The following is a 26,295-nucleotide window of genomic DNA, read 5'->3' as shown; positions in this document are numbered from 1 at the left end:
CTGTGTGCAACATGTCCTGGAAATGCATCTAAAATCATACACAGCCCCCCTCCCCCACCCAGCCAGCCCTCATCACTGCTCTCACGTCCAAACCATGACACGTTTTGGCTAAATGATGTGCTAATATGTTTTCTGATCATTTTACATAGAATTATACTGGCAATGGCGTGTGCTCATACATAAATTATGTGGTTGGTGCACATAAAATATATTGGGTCCAAGGTACTGGTATGCTTCTGATATAAATGAGCCCGTCTAGATTTGGGGAGCAGCAGGAGAGGCGTGGGGTGTGAGCCCCAATATTCACCATCGACTATCACAAGGAGACTGGAGCTGGGACATTTGGCCCACAACATGTTGGTGCACATGTTGTTCGCTAAATATCCTCCCAGCATGCAATGTGACAGGACAGGTATGATTTAAGGTGGGTTCTAATTGGTTGATCAATCTTCCAAATATTATTCTCCCATTCCTTTGAACTTGATTTAGAGAAGGTATGCGGTCGATCGGTAGTCAATAACAATTAACACCGACATGCACAAGGACACCATAAACAAAAAGTTGACATGAGTAAACTTTCGACGTGACAATGGTCGGTATATGCGTAGGACGATGTGTAGGGTCAACGCGGTGGATGTCAGACCGGGTTAGACAGCACTTGACCTAATTAAGCACTAACACCTTTCTACGCTTGTGGAAGTAGATTTGAGCTATTAGACGGCCTGACGTTGGCTTTTATCCACAGAATACGTTTACAACGCTGGTGATGACGGGGGGTCTGCAGATCACTTCCTCTCGGACACATAAAGGATCACAGCGGTAACAATGAAGAAACACCTTCGTAGAATGATGGACTGCAGGAGTCATCAGATACCAGACAGTCTGACAGCCGGCGGCAGCACAGACACCTCCTGTAATTTCCCTGCAGGATCCCTCACTCACCCTGCAGGTGTTGGGGGGGCGGTAACCCAGCATTTTCTGGGAATCTCTGAGAAAAAGCAGGTGTTGCCCAGCCATTGGGGGAGAGAGGGCCAATGACGTCATCAGCAGCCCCCTTCTCCCCACGGCGCTGCGAAGAGGAGGGAATTTGTTCAATTGTGATTGATTCCAAATGGATTTCCCCCTGTGTGCACGGCTGCGTACGCATTCGTAAACGTGCACATGGGTGGGATTTGAAACATGCAAAGCAGTGTGGGGCAGTATTTACTTGCTCGCTGGGATCCGAACTCTCGCAGCCCAGCGAGCTGGACTGAATCGGGCCCCTATTACGTCGTACAACATCATGTAGCCTCAAACCGTGGTGTAGGACAGCAGAAGCATGAAATCTCGGGATAGATCTGCTTCTAATGCTACCCTGGAGCTGGCATTTGGTAAGCCACGATAGTGACTGCCCCCACACTGCTCATTCTACATAATCAACACCTATCCAGTCACTAGGAACCAGTGACATCACTGAGAGTGCAGCCTATCCAGTCACTAGGAACCAGTGACATCACTGAGAGTGCAGCCTTTCCAGTCACTAGGAACGAGTGACATCACTGAGAGTGCAGCCTATCCAGTCACTAGGAACCAGTGACATCACTGTGAGTGCAGCCTATACAGTCACTAGGAACCAGCGACATCACAGAGAGTGCAGCCTATCCAGTAACTAGGAACCAGCGACATCACTGAGTGCAGCCTATCCAGTCACTAGGAACCAGCGACATCACTGAGAGTGCAGCCTATCCAGTCACTAGGAACCAGCGACATCACTGAGTGTGCAGTCTATCCAGTCACTAGAAACCAGTGACATCACTGAGAGTGCAGCCTATCCAGTTACTAGGAACCAGCGACATCACAGAGAGTGCAGCCTACACAGTCACTAGGAACCTGCGACATCGCAGAGAGTGCAGCCTACCCAGTCACTAGGAATCAGCGACATCACTGAGAGTGCAGCCTATCCAGTCACTAGGAACCAGCGATATCACTGAGTGTGCAGCCTATTCAGTCACTAGGAACCAGTGACATCACAGAGAGTGCAGCCTATCCAGTCACTAGGAACCAGCGACATCACTGAGAGTGCAGCCTATCCAGTCACTAGGAACCAGCGACATCACTGAGAGTGCAGCCTATCCAGTCACTAGGAACCAGTGATATCACTGAGAGTGCAGCCTATCCAGTCACTAGGAACCAGCGACATCACTGAGAGTGCAGCCTATCCAGTCACTAGGAAACAGTGACATCACTGAGTGTGCAGCCTATCCAGTCACTAGGAGCCAGTGACATCACTGTGAGTGCAGCCTATCCAGTCACTAGGAACCAGCGACATCACAGAGAGTGCAGCCTATCCAGTCACTAGGAACCAGCGACATCACTGAGAGTGCAGCCTATCCAGTCACATGTCACTAGAAACCAGTGACATCACTAAGTGCAGCCTATCCATTCACTAGGAACCAGCGACATCACTGAGAGTGCAGCCTATCCAGTCACTAGGAACCAGCGACATCACTGAGAGTGCAGCCTATCCAGTCACTAGGAACCAGCGACATCACTGAGAGTGTAGCCTATCCAGTCACTAGGAACCAGCGACATCACTGAGAGTGCAGCCTATCCAGTCACTAGGAACCAGTGACATTACTGAGAGTGCAGCCTATCCAGTCACTAGGAACCAGTGACATCACTGAGAGTGCAGCCTATCCAGTCACTAGGAACCAGTGACATCACTGAGAGTGCAGCCTATCCAATCACTAGGAACCAGTGACATCACTGAGAGTGAAGCCTATCCAGTCACTAGGAACCAGTGACATCACTGAGAGTGCAGCCTATCCAGTCACTAGGAACCAGTGACATCACTGAGAGTGCAGCCTATCCAGTTAATAAGAGCATGTGACATCTCTCAGAATGCAACTGAGCCACTATGGCCCTTATTTTGGTTCATTCGTAAAGGCAAAACCATGTGCACTGCAGGTGGGGCAGATGTAACATGTGCACAGAGAATTAGATTTGGGTGGGGTTTTACTTCAAAGTGAGATCTAAATTGCAGTGTAAAAAAAAGCAGTCAGTATTTTCCTTGCACAGAAACAAAATAACTCCCCAAAATCTAATTATCTCTGCACGTTACATCTGCCCCACCTGCAGTGCGCATGGTTTTGTCCATTTGAGAAGGAATTTGCCTTTGCGAGGGAACCAGAATAAGGGCCAATGAGTGCAGCTTATCCCATCACTGGAGCCTGAATGAGGCCCTTAGTTCGCTGCACACCATGCCTGAGCAATTACAGCTGACGTACAGTCCCCACTGCATCTGGGAAACATTCCAGCCCATACAGTATAAGAAGGGTAAAGGAGAACTTGTCAGTGAGAGGTACTGCACTCCACATCAGAACACCATGACCTCTGCGTGACTGTGAGCTCTGCGGGTCGCAGTATGCCTGACATTTCCCTTTACCCCCTGCCTCCTCCACGGCCAGATTATTATAACAATAATTTATTATATTATTTCCAACAGGGGACATTTCACAGCTCTGTCCAGCAGCCAAGTTCTGCGGAGCTGCGATATCCACAGCGAGCGTCTCAGCATCACCCCCCTGTCTTGGATGGGTGGATCTCCCAGAATCCCTAGCAAGCCTCAGTCTTGTGCATTGTATTGTGCGAGGTTACACAGAAGTCACTGTAATAGCAGCTTAGAAAGCACATTGATCTGTAGAGCGAGGGGTGCAAAACTGCCGAAAACAACACAGGTCGTGATGTAGCTGAGCAAATGGTGATCATTTATAACTCAGAAACCGCAGACAGCTACTAAAGACTTTATATTGGGTGTGGATGATTGCACCGCCAAGGGCACCAAACTCAAACCTGGTTCCGCAGGGTCCCTGCTAAACCGTTCTCTGCTGGGTCCATGTAGGTGGACCCAGCAGAGAAAATCGGAGCCATGTTTGTACTTTTCATTGCATCAGAGTGAAGGGAGATGTTACAGGTTCCCCATCGCTCTCTGTATCCGCAGCTTCCCGTAAGATATCAGACAGGGGGCCACTTACCCGCAGCTTCTCTTCAGCCTTGCTGGACTGCTTACAGTTGGGATGCCAGACCGTGGAACCTGCAAGAGAGGTAAGAGATAGAGCTGAGCTGGGTGTGAGGTCTCCGGGTATACAGCGCTGAGCTGGGTGTGAGGTCTCGGGGTATACAGACTGATGCTAAGCGCTGAGCTGGGTGTGAGGTTCCTGGGTATACAGACTGATGCTAAGCGCTGAGCTGGGTGTGAGGTTCCGGGTTATACAGACTGATGCTAAGCGCTGAGCTGGGTGTGAGGTCTCCGGGTATACAGCGCTGAGCTGGGTGTGAGGTTTCGGGGTATACAGCGCTGAGCTGGGTGTGAGGTCTCCGGGTATACAGAGCTGAGCTGGGTGTGAGGTCTCCGGGTATACAGCGCTGAGCTGGGTGTGAGGTTTCGGGGTATACAGCGCTGAGCTGGGTGTGAGGTCTCCGGGTATACAGCGCTGAGCTGGGTGTGAGGTCTCCGGGTATACAGCGCTGAGCTGGGTGTGAGGTCTCGGGGTATACAGACTCAGACTGGTGCTAAGCGCTGAGCTGGGTGTGAGGTCTCGGGGTATACAGACTGATGCTAAGCGCTGAGCTGGGTATGAGGTCTCGGGGTATACAGACTGATGCTAAGCGCTGAGCTGGGTGTGAGGTCTTCGGGTATACAGACTGATGCTAAGCGCTGAGCTGGGTGTGAGGTCTCCGGGTATACAGACTGATGCTAAGCGCTGAGCTGGGTGTGAGGTCTCCGGGTATACAGACTGATGCTAAGCGCTGAGCTGGATGTGAGGTCTCCGGGTATACAGAATGATGCTAAGCGCTGAGCTGGGTGTGAGGTCTCCGGGTATACAGACTGATGCTAAGCGCTGAGCTGGGTGTGAGGTCTCGGGGTATACAGACTGATGCTAAGTACTGAGCTGGGTGTGAGGTCTCGGGGTATACAGACTCAGAATGGTGCTAAGCAGTGAGCTGGGTGTGAGGTCTCGGGGTATACAGACTGATGCTAAGCGCTGAGCTGGGTGTGAGGTCTCGGGGTACACAGACTGATGCTAAGCACTGAGCTGGGTGTGAGGTCTCGGGGTACATAGACTGATGCTAAGCACTGAGCTGGGTGTGAGGTCTCGGGGTATACAGACTGATGCTAAGCGCTGAGCTGGGTGTGAGGTCTCCGGGTATACAGACTGATGCTAAGCGCTGAGCTGGGTGTGAGGTCTCGGGGTATACAGACTGATGCTAAGCGCTGAGCTGGGTGTGAGGTCTCGGGGTATACAGACTGATGCTAAGCGCTGAGCTGGGTGTGAGGTCTCCGGGTATACAGACTGATGCTAAGCGCTGAGCTGGGTGTGAGGTCTCTGGGTATACAGACTGATGCTAAGCGCTGAGCTGGGTGTGAGGTCTCAGTGTATACAGACAGACTGATGCTAAGCGCTGAGCTGGGTGTGAGGTCTCTGGGTATACAGACTGATGCTAAGCACTGAGCTGGGTGTGAGGCCTCAGTGTATACAGACAGACTGATGCTAAGCGCTGAGCTGGGTGTGAGGTCTCTGGGTATACAGACTGATGCTAAGCGCTGAGCTGGGTGTGAGGCCTCAGTGTATACAGACAGACTGATGCTAAGCGCTGAGCTGGGTGTGAGGTCTCAGTGTATACAGACTGATGCTAAGCGCTGAGCTGGGTGTGAGGTCTCAGTGTATACAGACAGACTGATGCTAAGCGCCGAGCTGCAGCCTCATTGGTCCATATCTAACATCTGAATCTCGTTGGCTTTGTAGATCGCATTCCTCCGTACGTACCTCATCCCTGAATGCTAATCGTGCACGTAACGTTACACTCATCAGACGGATAAGACGGGAGGGCCGCCCAATATTATACTGCTGGGTGGTGCGTTCTAGTGTTTATTTATTTACAGTTTCCTATACAGCGCAGCAGATTCCGTTGCACTTAACAATTGGAGACAACAGTGATTAAACAAACAGGTTAGTAACAAAGCGACATGGAGGTAGGAGGGCCCTGCTCGCAAGCTGGAACTTTGTTCTCGCAAAACCCAAAGCGTGCCATAGATAACAAAAAGCGATCAATAAAACAATGTATACAGATGTGACCACACGATACAAGTCGCATAATACATAACGTGCGCGCTCCGTGCGACTCTGTAGCGCCGGGCGTCTTTTTCCGGGAAATAGCGGATTATTTCCAAAACACTAGAAAACAGTCACGTTCCATTTCTTACACCGTTACACACGTAATGTAGGCGTGCTGTATATCATTTTATTCAGCAGAAGCTGCTTGTGCATCCTATTCCCTCTGCAAATAACATGCTATTTCATGGGAAAAGTCGCAAAAAAGATGCCTGGAGCTATGGCTCGGCGCAACTAGAAGCGCTGTATAACGCGCCAGGAGGAGAGATGCACGCGGACACATCTCTATATATGTTTGTACGTACGGGATAAACTCAACAACTACTGAAGCGATTTTTATGGGGTTTTGACTAAAATGTTCCTTGGGATCCTCCGAGTAACATAGGCTATGAAACATCTTGAAACGCACATGAAACGCACCGGTCCGAGACACATGACCTTTTCCATGCTACCTTTGACAAAGCTTCATAGCGAAACGCGTTAGGTGGAATCTACTCTGCAGCAGAGGCGGACTAACAGTTCCAGCAATACTCAGATCACTTCAATCTGCCCAAACCAACCCGGACAGACCGGAAATCCATACACCTTTGCTGACATCAGTGGTGTTTTCCACGCCAATACTGGATACAAAAAGGGACTCTGGACCACAAAATCCAAAACCCCACAAAATCCAACATGGTGGACGGTAACTATACTCACTCTGCCAATACAGAGTCGGTCCTTATCAATTCCAGATGTTCATAGGAACGGACAGTAAAGACTGTGGGGTAGATTTATTAAGCTCGGTGAAGTGATAAACTGTCTGGTTTTTATCACCGGCCAACCAGATCCTACCTGTCATTTTTCAAACCAAGCCTGTAACTTCACAGGTAGGAGCTGATTGGCTGGTGATAAAAACCAGACAGTTTATCAAATCATTGAGTTTAATAAATCTACCCCCGAGTTGCTTAGTCAAATACCATTGCTACAATTGCCTGCACAATATATTTTCATTAATTTTTTATTTTATTTTATTGCATTACCACGTTTAACTCAATGGTTTATTAAATTGTGATTTGATTTTAATACTATAAACATTAAGTGAAGTCAATCCAATACTTTGTGATAGAATTTTTTCAAGCACTGCATATTTTACTTTTATGTACATGAGTAATGAGGCACATAATATCGGGGCCTCTCAAAGGACCCTGAGAAGCCAACCTGAAGTAAAAAGATGGCTGCCACCCCATCCGAGTCAGCAGCACTGCAGTCAGGGAGATACAGGCAACAGTCCAACGGTATTATTTCCCTCAGCATACCGCACACCACAACAGTGGCGTAGCCACCGTTTGGCTAACCCTGCGGTGGCGGGGAGGCGCTAAATAATATGGGTGGTGGGGTCTGCGGGAGCTATGCCGCGTTCGTGGCCGGGAGCAGGGACCTACTTTATCTGTGTCCCAGCGCTCCTAGCCTCCTCCTAGCTCCTTATGACAAAATGTCCCTCAAAAAATTGCCGCCCCCTTACAGCAGACAGTATTTAGGATGCTAGAGGGGGCAGCAGCGGCCTCCTCTAGCATCCTTCAAAACGGTCTGCTGTAAATAAGGGGGCATCCATTCTTTGAGGGACATTTTGTCATAAGGACTCGGAGCCCGGAGGACGTAGGGGCGGGATGTATTAATATACATCACCGCCCTACGCGTAACAGCCGCCATGATGCTGCCGCATATGTACTAACATATGCGGCTAGCATTGGGTTGCGGTGACAGTGATACCGTGATACCTGTAATGTGGTTTGCGGGGGTCTCCGTCACCTCCCGGCGGCTGCCAGCGTCCCCCTGCGTCTCCTCCTCCCCCTGAAGCCGGATGTCCTGCCGGCTGTGACACCTGGGGGAGGAGGAGATCAAAGGAGGACGGGAGGAGGGGGGGGGGGGGGGGGGGGGCGCACGGATGGCGGGCAGCGAAAGAAGCCCATAGGCTTCTATAGGGTTGACGGGGCGGCGGGGTTTTAATACATAGGGAAATGCGGTAAAACGGGTGTTTTACCGCATTTTCCCGTTAGTACATCCCGCCCTAGGAGTGCAAAGTAGATCTGCGTTCCCGACTCCCGGCCATGAACGCGGACAGGTAATGACAGGGAGGAGAGAGGGGGCAGGCACTGACGTCTGTCAACCAGAATAAGGTCCATAAAGAGGTATTTACAGACTGAAGGAATCGGTCAAATACTAAGTCGCAGAGAGGTCAGATCACAGCGTAAGGATCTGAACCCTGCAGTCGGGTAAAGGAATAATTCCCATCAGATCCCTTTCAAGACGAATCGCACAAATATTTCCACTCGCTCTGTGAAATCCGACCTGGCCAGTCCCCGGGACTCATATCATTATTCAGCGCAGTGTTAATACACTTCACACCGCGGGTGTTGTTCCTGTTATCCTATCTGTGGGCCCAAGTCAGATGGATCCAGTACAAATAGTTCTGCGAGAGGGATCGGCCTCCTTTCCCAGCCATAAAAAACAAAGGTGAAAATGTACCAGAAAAATATAACGCGTGACATAAGCTGCGGACACGGCAGCGTCATTGCGCATTCTGCGGGGAAGGGAAACATTTTGGGTAAAGGGGAATTGAAATCCGCGATAGAGGAGGCGAGTTGGACGGGACTTTATCACCAGAAGAAAAGTCAGATCCCGGCCAACGTAAACATTGTTACTGTCAGCCGGAGAGAACTCTCAGATCCTGCAGAACGGACAGCGCCGGGGGCCGGGGGGTTGATGTGACAGGAGAGAGGCTGCTTAATGACCGGTATTATGGGCCTGATTCAGAATTAATCGCTAATCAGCGAATCCGCAAATCGAGCATTTACAGAATGACTGCACACGTCTGGCATGGGTGTAACTTTGCAGATCAGCGAATTTAGGCCATACATGTGCCGTGCAGTGTATGACGCTAGTCTACAACTGTGTTCATGTTCCTGCAGCCAGAATAACCTCATCTACAATTATCATTCCAAAATCTGCCAGATTGGATGATTGGATGATATGTGTCTTATGCTGGGTACACACCAGGACGACTAGGGCCCGATCAGCACAATCTAGATCCGATTCCGATCAATTGGATGCAGATTGTGTGCTGATTGGGCCCTTTTCTGAGCTGGTGTGGAGCGATTCCGATCCGATGCGCGGTCCCGCGGGTCGGTCGGTCGTTATTGAGATCCTACCTGCTGCAGGTAGGATCTCAATGACGACCATACAACCGGGTGCGGGTCGCCATCGGATCGGACCCGCTCACGGTGCACATCGTGAGCGGGTCGTGCCCTCCCGCGTCATCGTGAGCGGGTCGGACGAGACACTGACGACCCGCTCACGATGTGCATCGTGAGCAGGTCGTCCTGGTGTGTACCCTACATTAGGTCCCATACACATTATGCAATATTGTACACAATTGCGACGATTTTGTCCAGTTCAGTACGATATTGTATAACGTGTGCACATGATGTGTTGTAATATGCGCACTCCTGTACATCTTAATATTCCTGCATGCAGGCTTGATGGTAAGATATTGGGGTATATATTGTGTACATAGCACAATCCTATCAGCCAATAGTGTGCACATTGCGTAGTGTGTGTGAATTGTCCATCATCTGCCCACAGTTTCATCGACAACGTCTCTGCTGCGCTGGGCTGTAGGTCAGGTTTGGATGGGAACAATACAGATGAGTCCTGATCAGCAGCTCCTGTATGAGAGAAGGAGGCTACCACAGTATGAGAGAAGGAGGCTACCACAGTACGCAGGCAGGAGGCTACCACAGTATGCAGGCAGGAGGCTACCACAGTATGAGAGAAGGAAGCTAGCACAGTATGCAGGCAGGAGGCTACCACAGTATGCAGGCAGGAGGCTACCACAGTATGAGAGAAGGAAGCTACCACAGTATGAGAGAAGGAGGCTACCACAGTATGAGAGAAGGAGGCTACCACAGTACGCAGGCAGGAGGCTACCACAGTATGCAGGCAGGATGCTACCACAGTATGCAGGCAGGAGGCTACCACAGTATGAGAGAAGGAGGCTACCACAGTATGCAGGCAGGAGGCTACCACAGTATGAGAGAAGGAGGCTACCACAGTATGAGAGAAGGAGGCTACCACAGTATGCAGGCAGGAGGCTACCACAGTATACAGGCAGGAGGCTACCACAGTATGAGAGAAGGAGGCTACCACAGTATGAGAGAAGGAGGCTACCACAGTACGCAGGCAGGAGGCTACCACAGTATGCAGGCAGGAGGCTACCACAGTATGAGAGAAGGAGGCTACCACAGTATGCAGGCAGGAGGCTACCACAGTACGCAGGCAGGAGGCTACCACAGTATGCAGGCAGGAGGCTACCACAGTACGCAGGCAGGAGGCTACCACAGTATGCAGGCAGGAGGCTACCACAATATGAGAGAAGGAAGCTACCACAGTATGAGAGAAGGAGGCTACCACATTATGAGAGAAGGAAGCTACCACAGTATGCAGGCAGGAGGCTCCCACAGTATGAGAGAAGGAGGCTAGCACAGTATACAGGCAGGAGGCTACCACAGTATGAGAGAAGGAGGCTACCACAGTATGCAGGCAGGAGGCTACCATAGTATGCAGGCAGGAGGCTACCACAGTATGAGAGAAGGAGGCTACCACAGTATGAGAGAAGGAGGCTACCACAGTATGAGAGAAGGAGGCTACCACAGTATGCAGGCAGGAGGCTACCATAGTATGAGAGAAGGAGGCTACCACAGTATGCAGGCAGGAGGCTACCATAGTATGCAGGCAGGAGGCTACCACAGTATGAGAGAAGGAGGCTACCACAGTATGCAGGCAGGAGGCTACCATAGTATGCAGGCAGGAGGCTACCATAGTATGAGAGAAGGAGGCTACCACAGTATGCAGGCAGGAGGCTACCATAGTATGCAGGCAGGAGGCTACCACAGTATGAGAGAAGGAGGCTACCACAGTATGCAGGCAGGAGGCTACCACAGTATGAGAGAAGGAGGCTACCACAGTATGCAGGCAGGAGGCTACCACAGTATGCAGGCAGGAGGCTACCATAGTATGCAGGCAGGAGGCTACCACAGTATGAGAGAAGGAGGCTACCACAGTATGCAGGCAGGAGGCTACCACAGTATGAGAGAAGGAGGCTACCACAGTATGAGAGAAGGAGGCTACCACAGTATGCAGGCAGGAGGCTACCACAGTATGAGAGAAGGAGGCTAGCACAGTATGCAGACAGGAGGCTACCACAGTATGCAGGCAGGAGGCTACCACAGTATGCAGGCAGGAGGCTACCACAGTATGAGAGAAGGAGGCTACCACAGTATGAGAGAAGGAGGCTACCACAGTATGAAAGAAGGAGGCTACCACATTATGAGAGAAGGAAGCTACCACAGTATGCAGGCAGGAGGCTACCACAGTATGAGAGAAGGAGGCTCCCACATTATGAGAGAAGGAAGCTACCACAGTATGCAGGCAGGAGGCTACCACAGTATGAGAGAAGGAGGCTAGCACAGTATACAGGCAGGAGGCTACCACAGTATGAGAGAAGGAGGCTACCACAGTATGCAGGCAGGAGGCTACCATAGTATGCAGGCAGGAGGCTACCACAGTATGAGAGAAGGAGGCTAACACAGTATCCAGACAGGAGGCTACCACAGTATGAGAAAAGGAGGCTACCACAGTATGCAGGCAGGAGGCTACCATAGTATGCAGGCAGGAGGCTACCACAGTATGAGAGAAGGAAGCTAGCACAGTATGCAGGCAGGAGGCTACCACAGTATGAGAGAAGGAGGCTAGCAAAGTATACAGGCAGGAGGCTACCACAGTATGCAGGAGGACCCTTCAGGAAGGTAAGCCAGAGGGGGGGGGGGAGGGGGGGGGTCGGCGAGCCGGCGGGTTTGCGTCTGCGTCGGCGAAAAGAAGCCCATAGGCTTCTATAGGGTATCGCCACCCAAAGGTGGCGATACCCTTCAGTGCGGTATCATTTTTGATACATTGGAAAATGCTGTAAAACCGGGGTTTTACCGCATTTTCCATTTGATACATCTCGCCCTATGAGAGAAGGAGGCTACCACAGTATGTAGGCAGGAGGCTACCACAATATGAGAGAAGGAGGCTACCACAATATGAGAGAAGGAGGCTACCACAGTATGCAGGCAGGAGGATACCACAGTATGAGAGAAGGAGGCTACCACAGTATGAGAGAAGGAGGCTACCACAGTATGAGAGAAGGAGGCTACCACAGTATGAGAGAAGGAGGTTTTTGGAGTGAGGGGGAATCCCTGCATTAGCCACGAGCCTCGCTGTTTGGGGGAATCCTCGCTGTCCTGTGACAGTGAGGATTTTCACGGAACGTAGAATAGGGGGAGCGGCCGGCGAGGGGGTTAAACAGTGAAGATCGCTTGTTTTCGGCGATCCCCGCCATTTAACTCCCTCGCAGGCCGCATCGAATACGGGCCAGTGAGTGGAAGTCTTCTTGAAGGGGACAATGTAACAGCAGATCATTTTAATAATTATTTCTGTTCAGTAGTTACTGTTGAAAGAGAGGGGAAGGGGCCACAGTTAAGTTGCAAGTATAGTCAGAAAAATTAGGGAGAAACAAGTACATTTACAGAGGAGAAAGTCTGAACAGAACTCTCAAAACTGAAAGTGGATAAATCAATGGGGCCAGATGGAATACATTCAAAAGATTGTTAAAGGGGAGCTGGTAACACCAGAAAACAGAATTATAACTGGAGTCATTCCAGAGGACTGGAAAACAGCAAATGTAGTCCCACTGCACAAAAGTGGAAGCAAGGAAGAGGTAAGCAACTATCGCTCAGTGAGCCATATATCAGTAGTAGGGAAATTGATGGAAACACTCTTAAAACAAAGAGTTGTAGAATATCTAAAAACCAGCAACTTACAGGATCCTAAACAGCATGGGAGAGCTTTGCCCTGGGGATCATAATGCTGTTAAGATGGCTCTTCCCTAATTAGTTGTGTTAAGTACTTCAACAGTAAAATAATAATGTAAGAACACATTGGACACAACTTCAGTATTGATATTGGTACAAAACAACACAGAGCAGACCGTCCGGACCTGTCATTGCTGTAACATATGTATTAAACAAAAACTCCAAAATAACCATGGACCGGGGCTCTGCCATACATAAGATACCCCCCCTTCCCCCGCAGGTCAGTGACAATCATACCGTCAGTGCCAGTAGCAATAGGGGCAGCTGCTTTCAGCCATAGGGGAATTTGCCACTGAATAATCAGGAGGGGAGTGTGTGCTAAGTATGGACCCTGGCACTCTGCATGCGGGCTTGTGGCACTATATACACTAGTTGGCATCACTGCGGGATACCGCTGTCCTGTACCCAGCGGGCGGGTTCTCACCTTGCAGGTACATTTCCTCTCCTTCGGTAAACATCTGGTGACACCTGCTGCATCGCGCACAGCTCGGATGGTAGTGCTTGTCCCCAGCCTGCGGATACAGAGACACAACGCTCAGCACGTGGTACCCAGACACAGACCACACGTGGCATTACCATTATTATCAGAACGCTCTGAGCGGGATACTACTCAGTGTCTTGGTTCTCATGTTGTCTTAGTATAATACACTATGGGGGAGATGCATCAAGCATTGGAGAGATATAGTGGTATAATTTCTGTAGCAACCTCTGACTGTACTACATATACTGTAGGATAGTGAGAAGCTGATTGGCTGCTTCGGGCCACCTCTCCACTTTATTTGTCTCCAAGGCTCGATACAACCCACCCCCAATATATAACAACTAATGCAGCACAGTGCAATATTACTGCAGCCATGCGACAATGAATGAAGAAAAATAAATATACGGAGAAGTGTCGGCACAAGTCGGCTAAAAAAAACCCATGAAAAACACACGTTGGCCTCTTCACTGTCAACCTTACCATTGTCGACCTAATACTTGTATCGGCCGACCAAACCTGTCAACCTTAGCCATGTTGACTTATTTCATGTGTCGACCTTTAGTGGTCGCCCTAATGTATGTCAACCTTTATTGTGTTGACTCTATGACCCATACCCCTTGGTGAATGAGGCCTGATGTGTGTGAGTGGCAGGGTAATATGAGCCTCTGCCCCCGGTGGTCATGGAGGGATACAGACTACTGGACCTCTGTCTCTGCCCCCGGTGGTCATGGAGGGGATACAGACTACTGGACCTCTGTCTCTGCCCCCGGTGGTCATGGAGGGGATACAGACTACTGGACCTCTGTCTCTGCCCCCGGTGGTCATGGAGGGATACAGACTACTGGACCTCTGTCTCTGCCCCCGGTGGTCATGGAGGGGATAGCAGTCACTGGACCTCTGTCTCTGCCCCCGGTGGTCATGGAGGGGATACAGACTACTGGACCTCTGTCTCTGCCCCCGGTGGTCTTGGAGGGATACAGACCACTGGACCTCTGTCTCTGCCCCCGGTGGTCTTGGAGGGATACAGACTACTGGACCTCTGTCTCTGCCCCCGGTGGTCATGGAGGGGATACAGGTCACTGGACCTCTGTCTCTGCCCCCGTGGTCATGGAGGGATACAGACTACTGGACCTCTGTCTCTGCCCCCGGTGGTCATGGAGGGGATACAAACTACTGGACCTCTGTCTCTGCCCCCGGTGGTCATGGAGGGGATACAGACCACTGGACCTCTGTCTCTGCCCCCGGTGGTCTTGGAGGGATACAGACCACTGGACCTCTGTCTCTGCCCCCGACGGTCATGGAGGGATACAGACCACTGGACCTCTGTCTCTGCCCCCGGTGGTCTTGGAGGAATACAGGCCACTGGACCTCTGTCTCTGCCCCCCGGCGGTCATGGAGGGATACAGACCACTGGACCTCTGTCTCTGCCCCCGGTGGTCTTGGAGGAATACAGGCCACTGGACCTCTGTCTCTGCCCCCGGCGGTCATGGAGGGGATACAGACCACTGGACCTCTGTCTCTGCCCCCGGCGGTCATTGAGGGGATACAGGTCACTGGACCTCTGTCTCCGCCCCTGGCAGTCATTGAGAGGATACAGGCCACTGGACCTCTGTGGTCCTGCCTGTTGGAGGCCGGGGCACTGCTATGTGTGTGTTAGTGCACCTGGAACCACAGGATCACACAGCGGATACACACAGTGTGTCAGTAATTACCACCAGACACAAAATCAGGTCTCGGTACTGCTGCAGGGTGTCGCCAGGGTCCTGGAGTTACAGCAAGTGCTCGCTGCATGTAATCAGACCGCACCTCATGTGCGCACAGCGAGTGGAACGGAGAGAGGGAAGATAATGAGCTAATCCATAACACCCTGCACAGGGCCGCTAACCCTTTCCCTGCCAGAACACTAAATCCTGCTCAGTCTGCCGCCACACGGAATTCATGTCACTACCTATGTAATACGTATATAGCGATGTTTCTGAGATTGGGGGGGAGGGGGGGGGGGGTTTACTCAATCTTCTAAAAATACAAAGATGTGATGTTGCTCCTAGCAACCATTCAGATCTATCATTTCTCTATTGAATCCTAGAAAATGACAGACACTTTCTGTGCAGGGCTAATAAGCATGAGAATATTACCTCACTAGGTACCTCAGAGAGGCACGAGGCACCTTATGTGTTTGTGATCCGAGGATGGTGGAAAATCTTACAATCGACCGTTTCGCTTGCCGATAATTTAATCATTGGATGAGCGCAATTGTGCCCAGTATAGTCTGCCCCATCTCTGTCTGTCCGCTCTCCCCCTTTAGGATGTCAGCTCTGCCGAGCAGGGCCCTCCTTCCTCATGTGCCCTTCCTTCTCTTACTTATGCATCTGCTACTCAATACTTCCTTTGACGGTACCAAGTGCCTGATTCAAACCTGTTCGCTAGACTGCGTATACAGCCTAGGGAGCAGGTCAGCGCCAGGGAAACTTGACAGTCAGAATGTCGGGTATAGAGAATGATCAACTCTACAAATACTGAGACGTCTAATGAGAGCTTTACTGCTCCGCATGATACAGATGTTTTATGTAGCCCCCAATCCTCCCACCCACGGGAAAGCGGAATAACACTATAATAATTCAGGTGACACGTTAATCCCACTGAGACAGGGAGACACAGATCACTGGCTGGACGTCTGCCCTGGAGAGGGGTATTGGGGAGTACCGGGGTGAGACGCTTCCTGCCTCCGTCCTACAAGCTCCAGCGCTCAGGGCTGGATGTCTGCCCTGGAGAGGGGTATTGGGGAGCACTGGGGTGAGACGCTTCCTGCCTCCGTCCTACAAGCTCCAGCACTCAGGGCTGGACGTCTGCCCTGGAGAGGGGTATTGGGGAGCACCGGGGTGAGACGCTTCCTGCCTCCGTCCTACAAGCTCCAGCACTAATTGCAGCGCAGCCGCCGTACCGTGGGAGAGGACAGCAGGGGTGCACCGCACAGCACATTTGTCACACAATGACTGGCTATAGCAGAGCAGCGGTGGATTGCAAGCTCTCCAGTCCACAAAGGTTCCTGCAGGGTTCCATAAAGGGATGATTTTAATTTACCTACAGCCAAAACACTGACCAGCAATGACCGACAATCAAAATACTAAAACGTTCAGAATGGCGACATGGTCAAAATGCGGGCATTTAACACATCGACCGGTCAAAAAAAGCCGACGTCACACTTACACACTGTTCATGTCGAACAATGTCGACATAGACAGCAACCCAAAAAAACTCAATTTTTGACCAGTCAACATTTTTATGACCACCATTGACCCACAATCAATCACTGTCCATGTCGACCCCCCCTCACCCCCCCCCAAAAAAAAAGACTAGGCTTTTGACCAGTCAACATTTTTATGTCAACTTTCTGAATGTGTTGGCATTTTGACCGTCAGTCAGTGGTCGGTATATTGACTGTGTGTAAAACATACTGAGTATAACCAGGTTTACAGAAGTGATCACTGAGCAAAGTGACATATGAAGTAGAAGTATCAGGTGCAGGGGAGCTGTGGTATTGCTGGTCGATGGACTACAGCACCCCCTAGTGACCAGATTATCATGAAGCAGCATTTTATTTTTTACTAGCTATAACTTAGATACGGAATCTGCCTGGATTCACTCAGTAGCCACGCACGGTTCCTGGGAAGCGATTACAGGCGTGTAGCGTGTTCTCCAACGGAATGATAGAGAAACACAATCCACTCAGCGGTAATCAGAAACCAAAGAATTTCTCAGGTCCGGAGAGGAAGTTTTTATCCCAAAGTAAAGAAACGGAATGACATCAGCTAATGGGAATGGAGAATTTAACTCCCTGTGTGCCAGGGCTGGAAATCAGGATGTGTAGTATGTACTGTATGGTTATACTTATACTGTATATAGCAGATATAAATAACTGGTAATAAATAAATACATTTGGGTCCTCTAATAAGGTCAGACTTGCACAGCACTTGCGCCATTATAGTGGATGGGATGAGGTCATTTGGTCTACAGAATTATGGTCGACAGTCATTAGGTCGACACCATTAGGTCGACATGGGAAAAGGTCCACATGGTTCGAGGTCGAAAGGTCATTAGTTTGACAGGTCGTTAGTTCGAAAGGTAATTAGTTCGACATTGTCTAGAGATCCAGGGATGCTGCTGCATCCAGGGCCACCGCGGGTGGTCTCAAGCCAGACAGTGAAGTGGCTGGCGGCAGCAAGGGTCAGAGCGGTTGGGCCCGGGACTCAAGTACCCCTTAGACCCCCCCTGTCGGCGGCCCTGGCTGCATCTCATCAGCAAGCCGGGAAAATAGCTTTCAGATCAGCCAGTAACCCGTGCTGGTCACGGGAGCAACCCTGCTAGCTAGCAGGGTTGAAATCCCAGCAAATTTTCCAAGGAATTTTGCCCGGGAACCGTTGACACCAGCGCTAGTTGCGGGACAACCCAAGAATTTTGGCTGGAGTGAAAGGGGTATTTAAATAAATGTTTCTGTTAAATGCGCTGGGTTCTATGGGATCTGGTATGATTGTAAATAAACACAAATATCCCTAAACTCTCTTGTGGGGAACACTTATAAGTAGGTTAATGGTAAAGGTCAGAGGTCAGCTAACGAGCTCGTTTCCTCTCAATTAAACCACCATATCTCACTAATGAGGGGAGGAAGCCTTCATTTCCTCAGGTCTGCTTATTCTCCACAAAAAACAAGTCTGGTGCCCATTTAGCAGGTTTCAATCCCTCCAGGCGTTGGGAAACAACGTGAGAATCCACAGATCACACACACACACACACACACACACACACACACACACACACACACACACACACACACATATAAACACGGCTCATTCACAGCGAGAACATAGAATATGAAGATAAATATCACATCCACGCAGACAGCGATAGCACATGTGACTCCCAGTCTGGTGCGGACTTCATATTGTGATTACGTAGCGTTCATTCTTGCATCCTGCACCTTTCTAAACCCATGCAGTTCCTCTTTTCTGCCTGGGGTGCCGCTCTCTTCAGTGGTGATTCTAGCACACATGGGTCTGTATGTCAGTGCTGAGATACAGACCCGAGTGTGCTAGAATGTACGCTATTTAAGGAGTTATTATAAAGAGAGAGTGAGACGGAACGGGGGAGACTGGGACACACTCTCCAGCACTGGCAGAAAGTGGCTGAGAAACGATGACTCCGCCAGCGCCCGCGTCTGTCACCGAGAACTGGAGCATAAAAGAAATGCATAAAAATAGAGCAGTGGAACAATGTAACAAGCACACGCTGTTATTATTCGGCTTTCCGTGTCACCGGCTACAGGCATGAAACACAAATCTCTAATTGCAGGGATAAGGGAAATGAAGGACAACCCGTTGGTGTCGCACACGTGTTCAGCCGGAAAATTCCTATAATGACATGTTGTAATCATCTGAATTTTTGTATTAAAGTCACAAATATGATATGGACAGACTGTACAAGCACTAAATGCTGCTCCAGCTGCAGAACGTATACATAGCCCCTGAGGGGCTGTAGCTACATCTGCTTACAGAGGGCATGGTGGCGTGATCACTGGCAGAGGAGATACAGCCCCCTATATCTGCTGCACATAACCTAGGATATAGGGTATGGGGTCCAGCAGCCGCAATGTCTGGGAGAATAGCACCAATACATAGACCCAGCGAGACGCCATATATGGTAGATTCCGAGTCTCTGATTCTAACTGGTCATGATTCTGCGCGTGTCTGATTCTGCTTGGGGGGAACCTTTCACCTGGGATCTGGGTTGTCTTTTTCTCTGTATAAGGAACCAGGGGCTAAATGTACTAAGGTGTGATAATCAGAAAGTGAGAGATTTTTGGAGGGTTTTCCCCATTTTTTTTAGAATGGCTGCTTTAAAAAAATGGGAAAACTCTCCAAAAATCTCTCACTATCTGATTGTCACACCTTAGTACTTTTGGCCCCAGGTGCCATTTCCCATCCTACATTGCCTGGTCACTCCCCCTGTGCTACATCTTCTCTGCTGTCTGCAGACATCCTCTGGGGTGGCAGCTCCCAACACGACCCTGGGTACACCCAGACACCCCTCTTATCATGGGAAGAGGAGGCTGGGGCACCTCCAGGCACCTGCTGCTCAGAATCTGGTCCTGACACACTCTGGCCTGAGAATCCCCAGATCAGGTGGAGTTCACAGAACACCCCCCCCCATCCTCTCCTGTCCATACTGTACATTAACCCCTCCATTGTCAATGCCTGGACAATCCGCCAAATGTCCATAGACACTGGCCCCTACACTAACAGGGCCCAAATAGTCCAACTGTCACCGTTTAACCCCTCCACTACCAGTCTGTATAGTCCCATTGTCACCAGACATTAACCCCTTCACTACCAGTCTGTATAGTCCCACTGTCACCAGACATTAACCCCTTCACTACCAGTCTGTATAGTCCCACTGTCACCAGACATTAACCCCTCCACTACCAGTCTGTATAGTACCACTGTCACCAGACATTAACCCCTCCACTACCAGTCTGTATAGTCCCACTGTCACCAGACATTAACCCCTCCACTACCAGTCTGTATAGTCCCATTGTCACCAGACATTAACCCCTCCACTACCAGTCTGTATAGTCCCACTGTCACCAGACATTAACCCCTCCACTACCAGTCTGTATAGTACCACTGTCGCCAGACATTAACCCCTCCATTACCAGTCTGCATAGTCCCACTGCCGCCAGACATTAACCCCTCCACTACCAGTCTGTATAGTCCCACTGTCACCAGACATTAACCCCTTCACTACCAGTCTGTATAGTACCACTGTCTCCAGACATTAACCCCTCCACTACCAGTCTGTATAGTCCCACTGTCACCAGACATTAACCCCTCCACTACCAGTCTGTATAGTCCCACTGTCACCAGACATTAACCCCTTCACTACCAGTCTGTATAGTCCCAATGTCACCAGATATTAACCCCTCCACTACCAGTCTGTATAGTCCCACTGTCACCAGACAATAACCCCTCCACTACCAGTCTGTATAGTCCCACTGTCACCAGACATTAACCCCTCCACTACCAGTCTGTATAGTACCACTGTCACCAGACATTAACCCCTCCACTACCAGTCTGTATAGTCCCACTGTCACCAGACATTAACCCCTCCACTACCAGTCTGTATAGTCCCACTGTCACCAGACATTAACCCCTCCACTACCAGTCTGTATAGTACCACTGTCACCAGACATTAACCCCTCCATTACCAGTCTGCATAGTCCCACTGCCGCCAGACATTAACCCCTCCACTACCAGTCTGCATAGTCCCACTGTCGCCAGACATTAACCCCTCCACTACCAGTCTGCATAGTCCCACTGTCACCAGACATTAACCCCTCCACTACCAGTCTGCATAGTCCCACTGTCACCAGACATTAACCCCTTCACTACCAGTCTGTATAGTCCCACTGTCACCAGACATTAACCCCTCCACTACCAGTCTGTATAGTCCCACTGTCACCAGTCATTAACCCCTCCACTACTAGTCTGTATAGACCCGCTGTCACCAGACATTAACCCCTCCACTACCAGTCTGTATAGTCCCACTGGCACCAGACATTAACCCCTCCACAACCAGTCTGTATAGTCCCACTGTCACCAGCCATTAACCCCTCCACAACCAGTCTGTATAGTCCCACTGTCACCAGCCATTAACCCCTCCAATACCAGTCTGTATAGTCCCACTGTCACCAGACATTAACCCCTCCACTACCAGTGTGTATAGTCCCGCTGTCACCAGCCATTAACCCCTCCAATACCAGTCTGTATAGTCCCACTGTCACCAGACATTAACCCCTCCAATACCAGTCTGTATAGTCCCGCTGTCACCAGACATTAACCCCTTCACTACCAGTGTGTAAAGTCCTACTGTCACCAGACATTAACCCCTCCACTACCAGTCTGTATAGTCTCACTGTCTCCAGGCATTAACCCCTCCACTACCAGTCTGTATAGGCACACTGTCTCCAGGCATTAACCCCTTCACTACCAGACTGTATAGTCCCACTGTCACCAGATATTAACCCCTCCACTACCAGTCTGTATAGTCTCACTGTCACCAGACATTAACCCCTCCACTACCAGTCTGTATAGTCTCACTGTCACCAGACATTAACCCTGCACATTCTGTTGCCAGGGTTTTACCACTGTAACCACAATGTCATCTTCACTGACAGACACTGGACACACTAGTCCCAGTGATTAACACCTGCACTGCCAGGGGATGGATGCCCACTGTCCCCAGACACTAGAGTTATCTGCCAAGGTTGGAAAATACAATATCTACTGCAATCACTCCTGGAACATAACCTGACCAGCACATTATTTCCAGCATTAACCCTTGTACAACACCAGCCCCCAGACATTAACCCCTTCACGGGGCAGACACAACACCGGGCTCTCAGACATTAACCCCTTCACTGGACAGACACAACACCGGCCCTCAGACATTAACCCCTTCACGGGGCAGACACAACACTGGGCTCTCAGACATTAACCCCTTCACGGGACAGATACAACACCTGGCTCTCAGACATTAACCCCTTCACTGACAGACACAACACCAGCGCTCAGACATTAACCCCTTCACTGACAGACACAACACCAGCCCCCAGACATTAACCGCTTCACTGACAGACACAGCACCAGGCTCTCAGACATTAACCCCATTCACTGACAGACACAACACCAGGCTCTCAGACATTAACCCCTTCACGGGACAGACACAACGCCAGCTCTCAGACATTAACCCCTTCACGGGACAGACACAACGCCAGCTCTCAGACATTAACCCCTTCACTGACAGACACAGCACCAGGCTCTCAGACATTAACCCCTTCACGGGACAGACACAACACCAGCTCTCAGACATTAACCCCTTCACTGACAGACACAGCACCAGCTCTCAGACATTAACCCCTTCACTGACAGACAACACCGGGCTCTCAGACATTATCCCCTTCACTGACAGACACAACGCCAGCTCTCAGACATTAACCCAGGCATGTCCAAACTGTGGCCCTCCAGCTGTTGTGAAACTACACATCCCAGCATGCCTTGCCATGGTTTTAGCATTCCCTAATTGCAAAACTGTGGCAGGGCATGATGGTACTTGTAGTTTCACAACAGCTGGAGGGCCATAGTTTGGACATACCTGCATTAACCCCTTCACGGGACAGACACAACACCAGCCCTCAGACATTAACCCCTTCACGGGACAGACACAACACCGGGCTCTCAGACATTAACCCCTTCACTGACAGACACAACACTGGGCTCTCAGACATTAACCCCTTCACTGACCGACACAACACCGGGCTCTCAGACATTAACCGCTTCACTGACAGACACAACACTGGGCTCTCAGACATTAACCCCTTCATGGGACAGACACAACACCGGGCTCTCAGACATTAACCCCTTCACTGACAGACACAACACTGGGCTCTCAGACATTAACCCCTTCACTGGACAGACACAACACCAGGCTCTCAGACATTAACCCCTTCACTGGACAGACACAACACCAGCTCTCAGACATTAACCCCTTCACGGGACAGATACAACACCAGGCTCTCAGACATTAACCGCTTCACTGACAGACACAACACCGGGCTCTCAGACATTAACCCCTTCACTGGATAGACACAGCACCAGGCTCTCAGACATTAACCCCTTCACTGGACAGATACAACACCAGGCTCTCAGACATTAACCCCTTCACTGACAGACACAACACTGGGCTCTCAGACATTAACCCCTTCACTGACAGACACAGCACCGGGCTCTCAAACATTAACCCCTTCACGGGACAGACACAACACCGGGCTCTCAGACATTAACCCCTTCACTGACAGTCACAACACTGGGCTCTCAGACATTAACCCCTTCACTGACAGACACAACACCAGGCTCTCAGACATTAACCCCTTCACTGACAGACACAACACTGGGCTCTCAGACATTAACCCCTTCACTGGACAGACACAACACCGGCCCTCAGACATTAACCCCTTCACGGGACAGATACAACACTGGGCTCTCAGACATTAACCCCTTCACGGGACAGATACAACACCGGGCTCTCAGACATTAACCCCTTCACGGGACAGATACAACACCAGGCTCTCAGACATTAACCCCTTAATGGGACAGATACAACACCAGCCCCCAGACATTAACCCCTTCACTGACAGACACAACGCCAGCTCTCAGACATTAACCCCTTCACGGGACAGACACAACACCAGCTCTCAGACATTAACCCCTTCACTGACAGACACAGCACCAGGCTCTCAGACATTAACCCCTTCACGGGACAGACACAACACCGGGCTCTCAGACATTAACCCCTTCACGGGACAGACACCATCAGATGGGTACTGTATTTCCCATAAGCACACAGACCGCTGCCAGGACAAGCTGAGCAGACTGGAGCCAGTCATCTCTAGTATGCGCCATATTTGCAGCACTCTGTGATTACATCTACCCTATAACTATGGTTCTGACAGTCCTCTTGCCCTGAGGAGACGGCAGTGCCACCCCACCCACAGCCTTATCCTGCCAATCCCACCTGCTCAATCTCAGACCCCGAGCACTGGGTGCACTGTCGGACTACATATCTGTGCCATTATAACCCTCCTCTATCACCGCCATTCACTGACCAAGAACAGAACTACAGAGAGACCGCTATACTTGCAGTGAATGGACTGACGTTACATTGAAGCTGTGAGGCCTATACAACAATGCGCTGTTTGGGGTGACTCTGGGGCAGCACACAGACGGCAGACCCTGTCCTTGCTAGCAGAGGGACATCATCTGGGAGGTGCCTGAGAGTGATGATAGGATTTGGGTTTATTTCATGCAGTCTCCTAGATCCCTTTCATCAGTGACAGGGCCAAGTGTTACACCTCAGCCCCACCTCGCAGTAGACGTGCGTCTGCCATCGCTCCCCAAACACTGCTGATAAGAGGTGGCCAAGTTATGTCCAGAATTCCGGCCCTTCACACAGCGCCGGACTCCCTGCGGCTCATGAGACCGGCGTGATAACAGGCGCCATCGCATATACGCGCTCTCTGCGCAGCCCGCAGCGCCATCGCTCACTGCACATTGCTGGATCGCGCAGTATAAAGATTGGAGAAGTAAAACAGTGAAGATTTGCCCGCCCCCTGTTACAGCCCGGTTGCCTCCATTAGGGCGTGGTGGGAGAACAGAATAGTGCGCCGATAGTGCCGCGAGGCACTGTGCTGAAGTATGGCGAGCGCAGTCAGCCATGCAAGGGGACGTGATACACTTTGACGGCGTCCATGTAGACTATGTCATCATTTGGGACACACAAAAAAATGTGAAAACTCATGTTGACATTTTGACTGTCGACTTAATGCTTGTGTCGATCTTCCAACGCTGTTGAACATAGCCATGTCATCCTATTTCATGTGTCAACATAAAACACGTTGACCGTCTGTGGTCATCCCAATGCATAATATTGGTCGACATATTGACCCAAACCTCCTGGAACAATCCAGGTCACTCTGCAATAATCAGGTAATGTCCATATTTTCAGTTAAGAGCTGATTGGGTGATACTTTATCCCTCTCCCCCCCACTGGGTGATACTTTATCCCTCTCCCCCATGTTTGTTCTGAGGCAGTAGTAGTAGGGTTTAGTTACACATTACACTATAACCTACGACCCGTACGCGGGTGCATACGCTCGATAATTGTCCACCTTGTGAAATGGCAGGGCTGCGATCAGGTCTGAATAACCCCCAATAGGCAGCTACACAGCAACCTGATAAAACATGGGTCTTCAACCTATGGCCCCCCAGATGTTGTGAAACTACATGTCCCAGCATGCATTGCCACATTTTTTCCTATAAGAGCATGGCAAACCTGTCAGGGCATGCTGGGACATGTAGTTCCACAACATCTGGAGGGCCACAGGTTGAAGACCCATTACTCTAAATCAGACTTGCCCAATCTGCAGTCCTCCAGCTGTTGTAAAACTACAAGTCCCAGCATGCTTTGCCACAGTTTTGCTAGTAGGGAATGCTAAAACTGTGGCAAGGCATGCTGGGATGTGTAGTTTCACAACAGCTGGAGGGCTGCAGATTGGACAGGCCTGATCTAAGTACTAGGAGACACCTAATCAGGCACCGGATGCAAACAAGCTGGAATATATGACGTTAAACAACAGGACAGGTGGAGGGGATATAAAATCCAAATATGCATTCATTCCGAGCCTGCAACGGTGACACACAGAGTTTATTGTTATAGCAGCGCGTGGGGGCCGGGTGACACACGTACAGCCGCTGAGTCAGCGTCATCCCGGCCTCACTGGTCGCATCCTGGGAGCAGAACCCAAATCTGCCAGCTCTGGTGATTAACCTGTCCTCATCATTTACTTCATCGCGTTTGTACACCCGCAGAACGTGAGCATTCGCGGACTGATCCATGATTGGTATAATATACAAGGAGAGGAATGCTTGGCCTCTAGGGGCCGACGTACTGTGTATAAATACAGGTGCACACATCCCTCATCTCCGAGGTTTCATCATTGCAGCAGGAATCCTCAGGGGGAGGCGGACAGCTGTGTCAGAGCAGGCTGTAACCACAGAGGCGCAGGGCTCTGCTCGCTGACGAACAGGAGATTTTAAAATGT

The 26,295-nt window shown here is 50.4% G+C and overlaps 1 protein-coding gene across 14 annotated transcripts in view; it reads right to left on the bottom strand.

Moving 5' to 3' along the window:
* Positions 1 to 26,295, bottom strand: part of ABLIM1 (actin binding LIM protein 1) — a 211,667-nt gene that overhangs the window by 43,179 nt on the left and 142,193 nt on the right. For all 14 annotated transcript variants that reach the window (XR_014444666.1, XR_014444656.1, XR_014444657.1 and 11 more), the window contains exons 7-8: positions 13,530 to 13,617; positions 4,014 to 4,072 (exon numbers count right to left, since the gene is read on the bottom strand). Coding sequence is in view for 1 of the 14 variants with exons in the window: in XM_083149751.1 (XP_083005877.1) it covers positions 4,014 to 4,072; positions 13,530 to 13,617 (147 nt within the window). In the remaining 13 variants the exon portion in view is untranslated. The remainder of the gene's footprint in view (positions 1 to 4,013; positions 4,073 to 13,529; positions 13,618 to 26,295) is intronic.

This window comes from Crinia signifera, chromosome 6 (genome assembly GCF_055691185.1).
Source record: "Crinia signifera chromosome 6, ASM5569118v1, whole genome shotgun sequence".
Taxonomy (NCBI): Eukaryota; Metazoa; Chordata; class Amphibia; order Anura; family Myobatrachidae; genus Crinia; species Crinia signifera.
This window is presented reverse-complemented; position numbering and strand designations above follow the sequence as displayed.